Source organism: Aphis gossypii, chromosome 3 (assembly GCF_020184175.1).
Source record: "Aphis gossypii isolate Hap1 chromosome 3, ASM2018417v2, whole genome shotgun sequence".
Classification (NCBI taxonomy): Eukaryota; Metazoa; Arthropoda; class Insecta; order Hemiptera; family Aphididae; genus Aphis; species Aphis gossypii.
This window is the reverse complement of record NC_065532.1, coordinates 12,727,912-12,742,133: the sequence shown is the minus strand read 5'-3', so window position 1 is coordinate 12,742,133 and position 14,222 is coordinate 12,727,912. Positions and strand designations below refer to the sequence as shown.

General features: G+C 26.8%; 1 protein-coding gene across 1 annotated transcript; it reads right to left on the bottom strand.

Annotated features, from left to right (window-relative positions):
- Positions 1-7,806: 7,806 nt before the first annotated feature.
- On the bottom strand, positions 7,807-14,067 carry LOC114123337 (4-hydroxybutyrate coenzyme A transferase). Its single transcript, XM_027986273.2, has 8 exons — positions 13,334-14,067; positions 11,442-11,594; positions 11,232-11,380; positions 9,107-9,197; positions 8,635-9,039; positions 8,435-8,572; positions 8,220-8,369; positions 7,807-8,158 (listed from the first exon to the last, which is right to left on the bottom strand). Exons 1-8 carry the CDS (start codon positions 13,503-13,505, stop codon positions 7,974-7,976), a joined length of 1,443 nt encoding a protein of 480 aa, XP_027842074.1. The 5' UTR covers positions 13,506-14,067; the 3' UTR covers positions 7,807-7,973.
- Between the last annotated feature and the right edge of the window lie 155 nt (positions 14,068-14,222).

Sequence of the window (14,222 nt, the reverse complement as noted above, 5' to 3'; positions counted from 1 at the left end):
GCAGTATCAAATAAGTATATATCTACTTGATGTAATCTTAATACATTTATACAATATTAAATAGTAAATCAGTAACTATATAATGTATAGATACAAATGTATAAAAGGCATAAGCGCGTGTAGACTGCTGTAGACATTACATGTATAGCGTATACTATATATAGTTGCAGCAATATGACGTTTTATGTACATGCAGGTGATCGAATAACGGAAAAGAGCCCATTACATATTTCTCTGCGATTATTTCAATGTCTGGTATAGCTTATTACTTACTATTATAACTGCTACACAATCAATCACGCTTGTGTGAGTGAAAAAAAAAAATTATCTGTGTATAAAAATCACTTACTTCGCGGTCCTCAAGTCCAATATTCCGTTAAACATACAAATAAACGTTGGTGTACAAGAAATTCGCACGCTGCGCCGTCTACGGCGAGAAAGAAAAACCGTTACTCATTAGAGTCACATTTAGTCTCATTAAGAATATAAAAAAAACTGTCAAATCATTCTGCATAAATAAAATAAATAACTACCTAGCAGAGTTGTCTGATGTGTCCGGTGATTTTTTTTTTTTTAATCATTTCTATAAGGTACGGTAAGATTACAGGTGCATAATATAATATTTTTGCGACAATAACGATGCTAATTTAAACGTCGAACTATGGACATTTTAATAATCATATACCTACTCACGTTTTGCTCGAGTCCAGCTTCTACAGCTATATAGTCGTGCACACTCGTATATAATGTATAAATATAGTTGTATGACAACTGAGTATCATCTGGTAGTTGCAACGTACTACCTATATAGACTATATAGACTATTTAAAATTTATTCAGAAAGTTCATTGGATGACAGTTACCACTACAAAAATACAATTATTACAATATTATTAAATTGATAATTGTTCTTGTTTCGACTATATACATAATGTAGTATAAAAAACATATCAATTTATCTCCAGGGTTCACAGGAAACACAGTTTAAGAAACGCTGAATTATATATTATATATTATGATATTATTAGACAATAAATATTATATTCTACTTACATAATTTTCAAGAAAATAGACTTTTTTATGTGTAGGCACGTATTTCACGTTTTTAATTTTACTATTAAATTTTTACGATTTTTTTTCTTTGCAAAATTCTAAATTTTTTCCAAATACCTACCATATTTTGAATTTTTCATTATTGGACAGGGAACACGTTTCAAAAAGTAGTTACAAACCCCTCCCATCTAATCCAAAAAAATGTCATCTAGCGATTACCTATTTCTATTTTTAATCATAACTCATAAGAAAAGACTGACGGGGATTCAAATGTGTTTAAAATTACCTAATATTGATACGCAGTTTTTTGATAAGAAATTTTATAATAATTTGAAGATTTTTATTTTTTTTCACAAAGAAATGCCGCTATTCAGTTAGTATAGCAATCTATAATGAACAAAAACACGAGTTTTTCAAAAAAAAAAAAATACAACTATAATAATACTATAAATCAAATAAATAACAATTATTTATTTAATCTCAATTCGTGTAAGGGTATGTTATAAGTAGAAATCAGAAATGCCTATAATCCGGTATTTATATTTTGAAATACCGCAATGTACAACATAATACATGACATTCGAATAAATATTTACCCGATTAGGAATAGGATGATAGTTACAAAGGGTGTTATTTATGCGCACGTATATTATATTATATAATATAATATGGTTCAAGTGCGAGCCAATAAATCGTGTGATACAAACGTGAGAGGGACCGTCGCGTCAGCACTCAAGACCTCTCGAAAACCAACCCTCGATCCCTCCAGTGCCCGCCACCCCCGCAGGCTCCTAATCGTTTACATGTATACAGTATTATATTAATAATATGTATAGGGATACACGTTATTATATACCTAAACAAATATAATCATTTTGTGGGTAACTAAGAGCGGGTACTTTAAACATGGTCATATGTTATAGACTATAGTATAATATGTAATATATATATATAGTTATACTATTGTACAATATTATGAAATGTTGTACTTTTCCGTTGCATTGTATATAGTATTCACAAGAAATGCAATTTTTGTTGAATTTATAGGCTACTACGTTAGGTAAGGTAAGATACTTAAATAAGACCATAATATTTCTTTAAATATATAATTATACCTATATTATTTATATATAATCCATCACTTGTGTTGAAGCCCTACGCTTAAGTATATAATTAAGTATATTAATTTACAATACACCTTTAAAAATTAATTTAGTGACCATTATTTTGCTTTGAGAGGAGGTAGACTGATAACTTATTATGAATTCTTCTATTCCTCTCCTGGCTTTACTGGAATCTTTCCTCTTTCGTAAGTTTGGTGTGTCGATGACGTGAGTATAGAACGATTCACCAAGTAGCAAGCACACTCATCCCAATTATTTACTTATTAATAATTTATTTGTTGAACTGTTTTAATAGTTACGCATCAAAATGTCTAGTAAACAATCTATAAAGACAATACTTTCAAATAATTAAACTTTTTGTTTTTTTTTTTTTTTACAACGATCATCAACCTTTTTTATTGTAGTGTTAATATGATTTTATCGTTAATATTGAAAGATTGAAATAGAAATGCATAGGAAAAGTTTCGAACTATTCAACTATAATTACCTATAGATAATGACTAGGGTTCGGATTTTAAAGCATAATAAGCAATTAAAAGAGCACACGGTTTTTTTAAAAAGGCAAAAAACGACCAAAAAGTAACTCAAACTAGTTATAAAAATGAATAAAGAAAGAATTAATTTGCAGTAGTGAAACTAACTCTATATATATTGTCCGGCGGAATATTTTTATACGTAGAAAACGACTCTCTACATCTACTGAATTGATCGGTGCATACTTCATACAAGAGGTTTCAAATCACAACACTAAATCTTAAATTTTGAAATTTAATGATCGATATCAATGTTAAAGGCATACTATGACCGTATAGCCCGGTATAGGTACTGCTTGCTATAATACGTAGATCGATAATAATCTATATACGTAAGTTTTATACATTTAATAAATAATCCGATAATGAAAACAATAAAACCCAATACCTATAACACATTCTGGGGTTGTACGTTTCTTATTAATTCAATTTTTTATTATTACTCTAATAGTAGCATGATAAATGTATAAAAATTTTACAGATAAAATAACTGAAAAAGCAAAAAAAAAAAAAAAGAAGTATTTACATGAAAATAAAGCCGAAAAAATCCAAATTAAATTGGTTTATTTGGAATCAGAATGACATGAAACGAATTTATATTTAAAAATTAGATTTCTATCTCATATATAAAAAAGAAGCATGTACTTTAAAATTCAACCCCTAATAATAACGATTTTTTAATTTGTAAAAATGGTCCTACCATAATAAATAACAAATACTTACAATAGTTACCTATTCCACAGTGTACCTATATATTTTACGTTTTATGAAAGTAAGCCTTGTTATTAAAGATTGTTATGTTATTCTTATTATATAAAACGATCAAAATTCGTAGGAATCTTTTTAGATCAATGAAACATGAATTTAAATCGGACATATACCTAACCAGTTACCTCAAACATATTATACATGAATAATACAACCATAATAATACATCTACCTATAGTATTCTAGTATGAAGTGACGGACGACGGTACAGCTATAGTATTAGTATTTAATAATTAAAACAGAAAAAAACATATTGTAATAAAAGATTTTTAATGATAATATAATAAGTGCTATACATTGTAATTATCGAAAAATAAAAAATAATAAATTTAAACGAAAAAAATGTTCCGTCTAATTTCACTATTATAAGCATGCAGGGAAAATTACCCTCTTTATACCAGATGCGTTACGTTGAAAGTAATTGTTATATTCAGTTGAGGACAACAACTAGCACAATTTTTAAGTGTCGAAACCACCACTAAGGCAACTGGTCATCACCCTTCTTATCATTTATATAATATGATTATTAGTATAAATATAATAATATATAACATTCACCAGTTCTCCGCGATTTTCCAGCTGGTATTATACGACAAGACATCATATACAGCTGGTAAAATGTACATCGATAAAAAGTGTACACTCCTTTTCTGAAAGGGTGTCAACAAATTTATGTAACACCAACACCACTTTTTAAATATACTATAATAAAAAATATTTTGATCAATTCGTTACTTTATTATAGGTATATATAGTTATTTTAAGCTCATAATGAAATAATCAACCATCAAAATACCATGGTAAGCCTACAAGCCCACTTAGCACTTACCGCCCATTTTGATAAGAATGTTGTCATTTTGTGAAAACAAAACGAAAAAAAAATTGATTTTTAATTTTTGTACTTACATATTGTAATGTGTATGTATATATTTTATTATGAATTACTGTAATGTAAAATTTAAAAAAGTTGATGTAATTTTTCAACAATTTTCAATTTTCTATTTCCAAATATTCCGTCATTTTTGTTGGTTAGGCAACCAAATTTTCAAAGCAATGGTAGAAGCTCTAGAAGCACTTTAACCGATGGTATCAAATTTTTTTCCAAACGGCTGAACATTTATTTTTCGATTTTGTGTATCGGCTATATATAAGATGGTTCCATTGTGCATAAAATATGTGAAAAATTTTCTAATGATACATAATTACATTAACTACTTGACTCGGTGATCAAAATCAAACTGATATACGACCGAATGAATTTGTCAAACACTATCATGTCAAATGAGACATGATTATGTCAAATTATCAAATTCTATTTTTAGCATCAATAATGATAAATATTTATCTTTTATTTAATAATATTTATTTTTGAGTAGGTATAGCGATTAATCGGAGTGACTATTATAAGTATTAACTGTAAATTGAGTAGGTAACGATTTGTTCCAGTGTACTCTATTATATAAAATTGTCAATTGACTCTAATATAAAAAAAATTTAATTGGATTATCATTAATCATTTTTTAAATACGACTATTTATTTACTATTTTTATTTATTTGTTTTATTTCGTATTTATATACCGTACTTCTTATGCAACATATTGTGTGCTAAATACTACTATAATATACTACACTGTATAGATTTAAAGTGGTTCAAAAGTACCTATTGGCTACTTATATTATAATTTATAGATTATTTAAGAAATAACATAATTATTAATTTTATTTAATAAATATTATGTGCCCCCGATGTGGGCATGTAGCGGTCACTATCCAATTTTCAAACTTTGAGTGCCTATACATAGTTCTGACTATAAATAAATAGTCTATTAATGTCCTGGTGTTCTGGATTCTCCGTGTTAATGTGTTTTTATGCAAATGATATAGGTGCCAAATATTATAATATTTTAAACATTATAATAATGAATCTTTAAAAAGATATTTTCTAAAGAAAGTACAAACTTGACTAATAGTGTTAATAGCTTTTTAATGTTTGACTGTTTGACTATTCAAAAAACCTTATATAAACCATTATAAAGTAGGTTAATTATTTGTTTCAAACATCAAACGAAACATTAATGAATAATAAATTATTTATTTTTATTTTTATTTAAAATGTATTGATGTGGAAAGTTTGAAAGCAAAAATGATGATTGCAAAATGTCTTTAAAAACAATCAACCGATAATCAAATATTAATACCTCTGAAAATTGCAAAAGAGTATTCCCCAACATCTTTCCAAATTTATATAAATTGTTGAATTTATAGCTTATACATTATACAATCCCTCTTAGCAGTGGTACTTGTAAGACTGTGAGAATATTCTCTACTAAGTCTACAATACGACGAGTAAAAAATTAGTTACGTTCATATATATCGCAAGATCGATTCACAAACTTGACACTATAAAGCAAAAAAAAAGATTTAATCAATGTCATGGAAAGTGATTCTGTATTAAACTATTTTTTAGCTGACAATAAAAATAGATGAATAGATCATAATCTGTTAATTATAATTTATATCATATTTGATATAAGTACGAGTAGGATTAAGTACACATTTTTTTCCATATTTTATTAAAATATTAATACGGTAGTATGTACTTACCTAAGGTTTATTTAATGTAATTATTGCGTGATGGTCGAAGGGACACTTTGCCTAGTTTGCCTTATTGTATTGTGCTTGAGTTTACTTCAGTCTTTAGCCTCCTCCCTAATATTTCAAGAGTTTGGGTGTGCCAATATGTGCGTACAAGGCATTTCTTCATAAATCCGTTTTAAAATTCATAATTGTAACTTGTAAGTAGGTACCATGTGTGATGTGTCCATGTACTTAATTAGTAATTACTAATTAACAATCATTTTAACTATGAATACACATCGTAAAAATTAAAATTATGTACTTATATATTTCTTATTTAATATTTATCATAAAAGTTTATTTAAATCAAAACATATTATTTTTAAATACTCAAATTACTTTGATAAATATTTATCATTAAGAGGACGTCTGTCTTCTCGCTGTTTTCGTCTTAACAACGTATACTATTACAAAATTCAGCAGAATCCATTTTATGCTGTTTGCTTAGACTAGTTATTTTAACTATTATTAAACTTCAAGGTAATAATATTAAGGATTTTATTGCTAATTTCATTTTAAAACAAATTACGAACATTTTAATATCCTAATATGTTATGGTCTATGGATATAACTCACTTAAAAATTAAAACACCTATAAATGCCTATAAGATTCCATAGGTAACACTATTACCTTTAAGTTTTATAGTAGATAAATTAATTCTAATACTAAAGCAAACAGTATAAAATGAATTCTGCTGAATGCAAATTTGCTATATTGTAGGTTAGTTAAGATGAAGACAACACATACAGGTACAACTTTTCTTAAAAAAGTTAAAAATAGTTTAAATGTAATTTAAGTAGATTAAATATTGATACCTAACTACCATCTTTTAATTAGATATTTTGAAATTGTGAATAATATTGTAATTTTTAATTTTTATACAACCAACTTGGTCGTATGAAAATTTAAAAATTTACATTGTACTGTAATGAATAGTAATTGATAATAATTTATAAGTTTGTGACATAAGTACCTAGAATAATATATACTGTAAAGTATTTTCTATAGTAACGTACTTACTATGACAGCAAATTACTTTTTTATAGATCTTCTAATATTTATTTCTTATCAGTCGAGTTTAATCTAATAAGTAATAATTATATTTTATCATTTTATGAATTATATTTAACATAAATAATACAAATCTATATTGTTACCTTAATTCTTTGGTAATAACAAATAAAATAAATGATTATATTTTATCAAAATATATCAGTTTTAGTCTTTATCCTTAATAAATTTAACCATCACTTGGTAATCAATATTTTCCCAGCTGGTTTTATATCATGAACATGTTTCAATCTTTTCGTTTTATGCTATTTTTAATACAATAATAAATATTACAATTTTAATTAATGGTGTACACATAATAGTCAAAATACATTTATTACAAATCTATAATTATTTGTTTATATGAAAATAGAATAATTTATTCTTTGATTTTAGCAATATACTAGGTATGATCTGTATAAATAGAAAACTTTATACAATTTAAGATTTTTTTTAATAACATTATTGAGATCCACAATACTATTTCCATACTATGTAGAAATATACATCATGTTTTAAAGATAAATTTTATCTCAAGCATTTATCTATGGACAATATTAATTTTTAAATGAATATTACATTAATGATTCAATAACAAATGTTTTTTAGTAAAAATAAAATAATTAAAAAATTAACCAATTACAATTTACAATTTATTATCAATCAATTTATACTTGATATGATAGATATTAAGCAAATAAATAAGAATAAAAGTGTATTAATATAATTAATAAATTATTTATGTAATATGATTATTAATTAAACAAAAAATAATAATACATTGAAATGTTAAATACATATTATGCTCATGCACTTGGCATAACTTTTAAACGGTTAAATGCTTCTTTTTCTAACCATTCTCTATGGTCAGGGTGGGCAATATTTATCAAGGCATGTGCTCGTTGTCTCAAACTCTTTCCAAATAATGAGGCAACACCAAACTCAGTTACAATATAATGGGCATGTGCACTGGTAGTAACAACCGTAGCTCCTATAAAATTATTTTATGTCATCAATGTTTAAAACTAATGTGTACACATCTAATATTTTACCTTCTTGAATTTTAGGCACAATTTTACTACTTGGTAAACCTCTGGCATCTTTAGTTTTTGGATTCACAGAACCTAGAGCAATAATAGGTTTACCCTTACCGTCGAAACCCTCAGCAGCTCCTCTAATGAAATCAACTTGACCGCCATACCCTAATACAAATTTTAATTTATATTAATTAGCTAATATTCCAATAACTAACTTATATATTATTTACCTGAATATAATCTATATCCAATAGAACCAGACACTATTTGTCCAGTCAAGTCTACTTCAATACAGGAGTTAATTGCTGTCATTTTAGGTTGTTGAGATATTATATGTACATTATTGGTGTAAGATACTTGCCTCATACCTATAACATTTATTAAATTAGGTATATACATTTTATAATTAATCAATAAAAAAATATATTACATATTAATGGATTGTTATCAACAAAATCATACAACTTCTTGTTGCCCATTAAGAAACTTGTTACAATTAGTCCTTTGTCAAATGTTTTATTATGATTGGTTATAACCCCTGAATTTACTAGATCAATAACACCAAGACTGAACATTTCTGAATGGATTCCTAAATCTTTATGATCTTTAAGGCAAGTAAGCGTGGCATCCGGAATTGCACCAATACCCATTTGTAATGTAGCACCATCTTCAACAAGGTTATCAGCAATATGCTTGCCAATAGCTGTTTCGGTAGGATTTGGATCTTTGTGTTCATGAGCTGGTAATTCGCGATCACATCTGACGGCATAATCAATATGTGATTGATGGATGATGGCTTCACCAAATGTGCGTGGAATACAATTATTTACTTGTGCTTTAAGAAAAAAAAAATAAAAATGAAAATATTGTTAGTTAAAATGTTGAATCAATATTTGACTTACCGATAATTATTTTTGATTTCCCCAAAGCTGAACGAATGCAATCCACGCTTGTGCCAAGACTGCAAAAACCATGATGATCAGGAGGTGATACCTAAAATAAATATTATATTAAACTATTACACAAAACATGTTAAACAGTAAGTATATAATTATATACATAGAAAAAACACTATTAAAAATATATTTAAATATTTTACTAGAACAAATAATTAATATAATAGTATAATTATTACAATAAAAAAAAACTGTTACTCATAGATAATTGTTATATAATATTATAAATGGTACAACAGATTGATAATTACTACTTTATGGAACTAAAATAAATTCTTAATTATATCAATAACATACTACCTGATTAACAAAATACATAATAAAATATACTATTGAATATATAAATATATCAATTTGTATGTTAATTTACAATAAATTAACTATGTATAAAAAAAAATGTTAGTTAGCAATAAAATCATTATTTATATTTTACTTGAACTTAAAATGAAAATGAAAATATATTATACAGTATCTATTAATCAATTGATTAACTTTTATTCATACAATTCTATTTATTTAGCAAAATAATATTCCTTCAAAAGTATTTTTGAACTCCTCTATAAAGTAGAACTACAATATTATAAATCTAGTTCTGATTCACACTAAAGAGAAAATGTATACATATTTTGTTTACGTTTTATTGACTTGAAATTAAAAAAAAAAAGCAATACTAGCATATACTAATAACATTTTACATTATGACTTACAATTATTGTTTTTCACTGCCTATATCAAACTAGATGTAAATAAAAAATTAATTGTTGTTAGGGTGGAATAATAAGGTATGTGTGATGCCAACAGAACAAATATAGAAAAAAAAACACTTTCTAAACTTAACAGATTGTGAGGGGGTGTTAAACTAAATTTATACCATAATTATTAACAACTATCTTAAAAATAATTAAATTAAAAAATGTTTCTGGCAAAACAAATAATATTGTTCATAATAATTATTTGACTGTATTATATTATTGTAAAACAGTGAAGACTGTTACATTGTTACATTCTCTTAATCTAAATGAGTGAGTTAAATATAGCACTAAGTATACTGTATTACTAAATAATAAAGTATAGAATTGATATTTCAAACATATATGCATATACATTTTATTACTAATTGAGATACAAATGTAATAATAAAACTTAATTTAAAATCATAAGGTGTTCATAGATTAATACTTAATACTTATTATTAGGTAATAAAAAAAATAATTTCTATTTGATAAAAATATTCATATTATAATATATTAATTATTTATACATAAATACTATTGTTTATGTTTATTTTTTAACTAAAACAACATTTATCAATATTTATAGGTACAATGTTTAATTTTAAAAACTTTCTCACATTTAATAAAGAAATATCTGAATATATTATCCTGATAGTAAAATTAATAAGATAAGTGGTTATTATAGAATAAATATTTGATCACACTATCAGTTATTACCTAACCTCTAATATAGGGTTAATCTATTTTTTAAGTTAGATAACTCTTCTAACCTAACCATTAGTTATCAAATTATTTAATAATTAATATTGTAATTATTATAAATTTTGTATAAATATATAGTAAATAGTAGGATAATCTATTTATTTATTTTTAATAATTGACGATTGCTTTAACAAAGTAGAAAGATATATATTTTTACTTTTACGGTATGCAAAACTGCTATTTATAAAAAAAAATTGATAAAATTATTAAAAAACTAAAACCAAGAAATCACTATCAAATGAATCAAGATAACTTACGTAAATATAAATAATATTTACTTTAACAGTCATAGATGAAAAAATCTTTCTACAACATAGTATGTTGAATTATAATGAAATTAAAATAATATAATTATTATTATGTAAATATTAACAGGTTATGGTTTCAAATTTTAAATATTAAATAATTTTGTTTAGCTATAAAAATAATAATTATAACTAACTGTCACTTATGTCACTATTCGTACAGCTTATTAAGGTTATAACTTATAATTGAATTATGATGATTAGTTAAGGTCAAAATGGACAATGAACAGTATTATGGCCTTTAAACGAAAATTAATTCAATTTCCTTACCGAGATAATTGATACATCTACTGGTATAACATTCCGTTCAAATACGTAGGGTATATCGTGTAAAAATATTGGTACAGCATCGCCACGGCCTTCATTTATACACTTCCTCATATTGGAACTAATAAAAAAGGCCATTGGTCGAAATATTCCTAAAAAAAGAAAACTATTAAAAAAAATTTCAGTTATAAAATTAAAAAAAAATGTGCATACCTTCACATTCTGGGGATGAATAAGGCGACTCAAATTCCGTGTGAATGCTACATACGCGTATATTTTTTAATTGCTTTTGTTTTCCATGATCTGTCATACTACGGAGAATTTCAATTGGTGTAGTAGCAGCACCGCTCACAAAAACTGTATTATCTGGAAACAAAATACTTTTTAAGAACTGAAATTACCAGAAGTGTGTAATTACTGCATCTTACATTATTGTTATCATTTTTAATCTATTCTATAAACTAATTAAAAATTAAAAATTAACATTATTATTTAAGATAAAAATATAAATTCTCAATATTATAAAATTTAATAGGATCTACTAACTATTTGTACAACTGTATGTTCAATAGCCAATGTAATATATTTTTCTAATTTGTAATTAATATTTTTGATGAGAATGTAAATATTAATTATGTTTATTATTAATCTAAAGAAATTTACAGTGGAATTAATTTATTTTATATCATTATTTTTCAGACATCTAGTAATACATACATTTTATTTTAATAGTATACAAATTCTAAAAGGTACAAATAAACTGTACCTATTACCTAAAAATTATTTATTATTTTTATATTCATACAGGCAAATTTAGGATACTTTAATTTTATTTTCTATTATCTTCATTAGAAAAAAAAGCATATATTTGAATATTTCCAATTTGAATGTTAGTATGTATAATAATTTCATATTAAAATGAATTTCAAAATTTACAAAACACATTTTTATTATTTTAACCTTCACAATTTAAAGCAATTAAAAAAGCTTAACAGGTGAAACACAAGTAGGTAATTAAGTTGATAATAAGTAAATTATTTATAAAAAACATTATCTATAGTACCTATAACTATTTATTTTTTTACAATTTTGAGATAGTACACATTCTATAAATATTTATTTTTTATAATAAATGATAGTCTATGTGATATTTTAAAAGGCAAATTTTTTATGCAAATAAGAAGAAAAAATTTTGCTTAGGTAAGTATATGATATCAGAGCTAAACACTTAAATTAGCATAGGTATTAATGTGAACCTTTGAATTAGGTAAGGTAAGTTGTATAACCATTAATGTAATTTATTGTTATATAAAAGTTCAAAAGGGCAAGAAAATAATAATTTACAGTGAATAGTGTTGTACGGCTAGTAAGTGGCATGAACTGAATAACTATTTTACAAACATAATAATAGGTAATAATATTATCCATTTCTAGAGGAGTTTATAATATGTTGGGACACACTTAAAAACTTATAATTTTTAAATACATAATATGATTTCCTAAATATATTATCTTAACTTGACCAAGATTGAATTGTTTTGGATGCACCGCCACAACTTTAATGATCCATATCCCTTCCCGGCACCCTTTCTACTAATAAGCCAACTTTAAATAATATTATAATGGTATAGGACATAGGTACAATACGTTTGTACATACTTAGTACATTTTTCTTAACTTACTCCTCTACAGCAGCGTTTCTTAAACTTTTTTACCCGTGGAAACCCTTTTTTGTGTCCACTATTATAGAGGAAAAAAAATGTTAACTATTTTTATTTAGCTCTCGACAATAAGTTGCTATAGTTCGATAATTAGAACCCCTACTCGGTTTCAATAGTTTTAATGCATAACAATTTTTTCCCCGCTAGCCACTACTAATTTTTAGTTTGATTTTTTAAAGAAATTTTCGAAAACAGGGCTCAAATTTCGGGGAACACTATTTAAGAAACACTGCTCAACAGGATCGACAAGATGACTACGTATAACTAAAACTTAAAAAAAATCAGTGGAACAAAGTCTAGAAATATTTGCAACACAGGCGCGTCGGAACGCATCGAGTCGACCAAGTGGCAGAGAATTAACGAGAACGGAAAACACTAAATTACCGGACTTGATGCACTGGACGGCTTCGTCGGCGGACACCCACTTCGGCTCTCGGTCCAATACTTGCGACACTTGAGGCGTGTAGGTGAAATACGTCTTCGGACCAACCCGGCCGGCCAGTGAATTCCATATCTTAGCCCTGAGCCCAATCCTGTTCACGGCCGAAACCGACATTGTTGGTAATGCGTGCGGTCGAGTAAATGGAACGACGAACGGATAACGAGAAGATAATCAAAACGATCGAGAGGTTTTGAAATAATCTCTATAGACCGTGGTTTATAGACGAATTTAATGATAAAAAAAAAAAAAAAATACGGATGCGACGGTGGGTCAGTAGGTGACGAAGATGCGGCGGTCAGCTGGTGCGAAAAGCGGACGGGCGGCAGTGATGAGCGCGCTTACTTGAATGCGGACACGAAATACTACGAGTCTACGAACGCGACCAGCGAATATATCACACACACACAGCCGGTTCGGGCGACACGGCACGATTAAAGTATTAAACAAAAAACTAACGAAACGATATACGACGATTAAGCATTTACGCGTTATCAGTGGATTACTCGTTTTGGCCACCACCAAAGACAAAAGCGCGCGCACCGACTATACCGACGACTGTGACGACAACTAAACTGCGTGTCAAGCTTTGGGGAAGGGGCGGTAATCGTAGAGAAATACGTAACGATTACGTGACACAATATTAATAATGTTAATAATGTTATTTCTCGAGTACTGAGTAGTGATATCCAACTGTGTTTAGTAGGAACGCGCAAAAGTTTTCAATTACGCGGCGGTGACCGTGACGTTGGTCGGCGAGCAAAAATACCCATTACCCATAGACGGTAGTCCATAAATCAATAAATAATAAATAAATCGTAGTTTTGAGTGTTT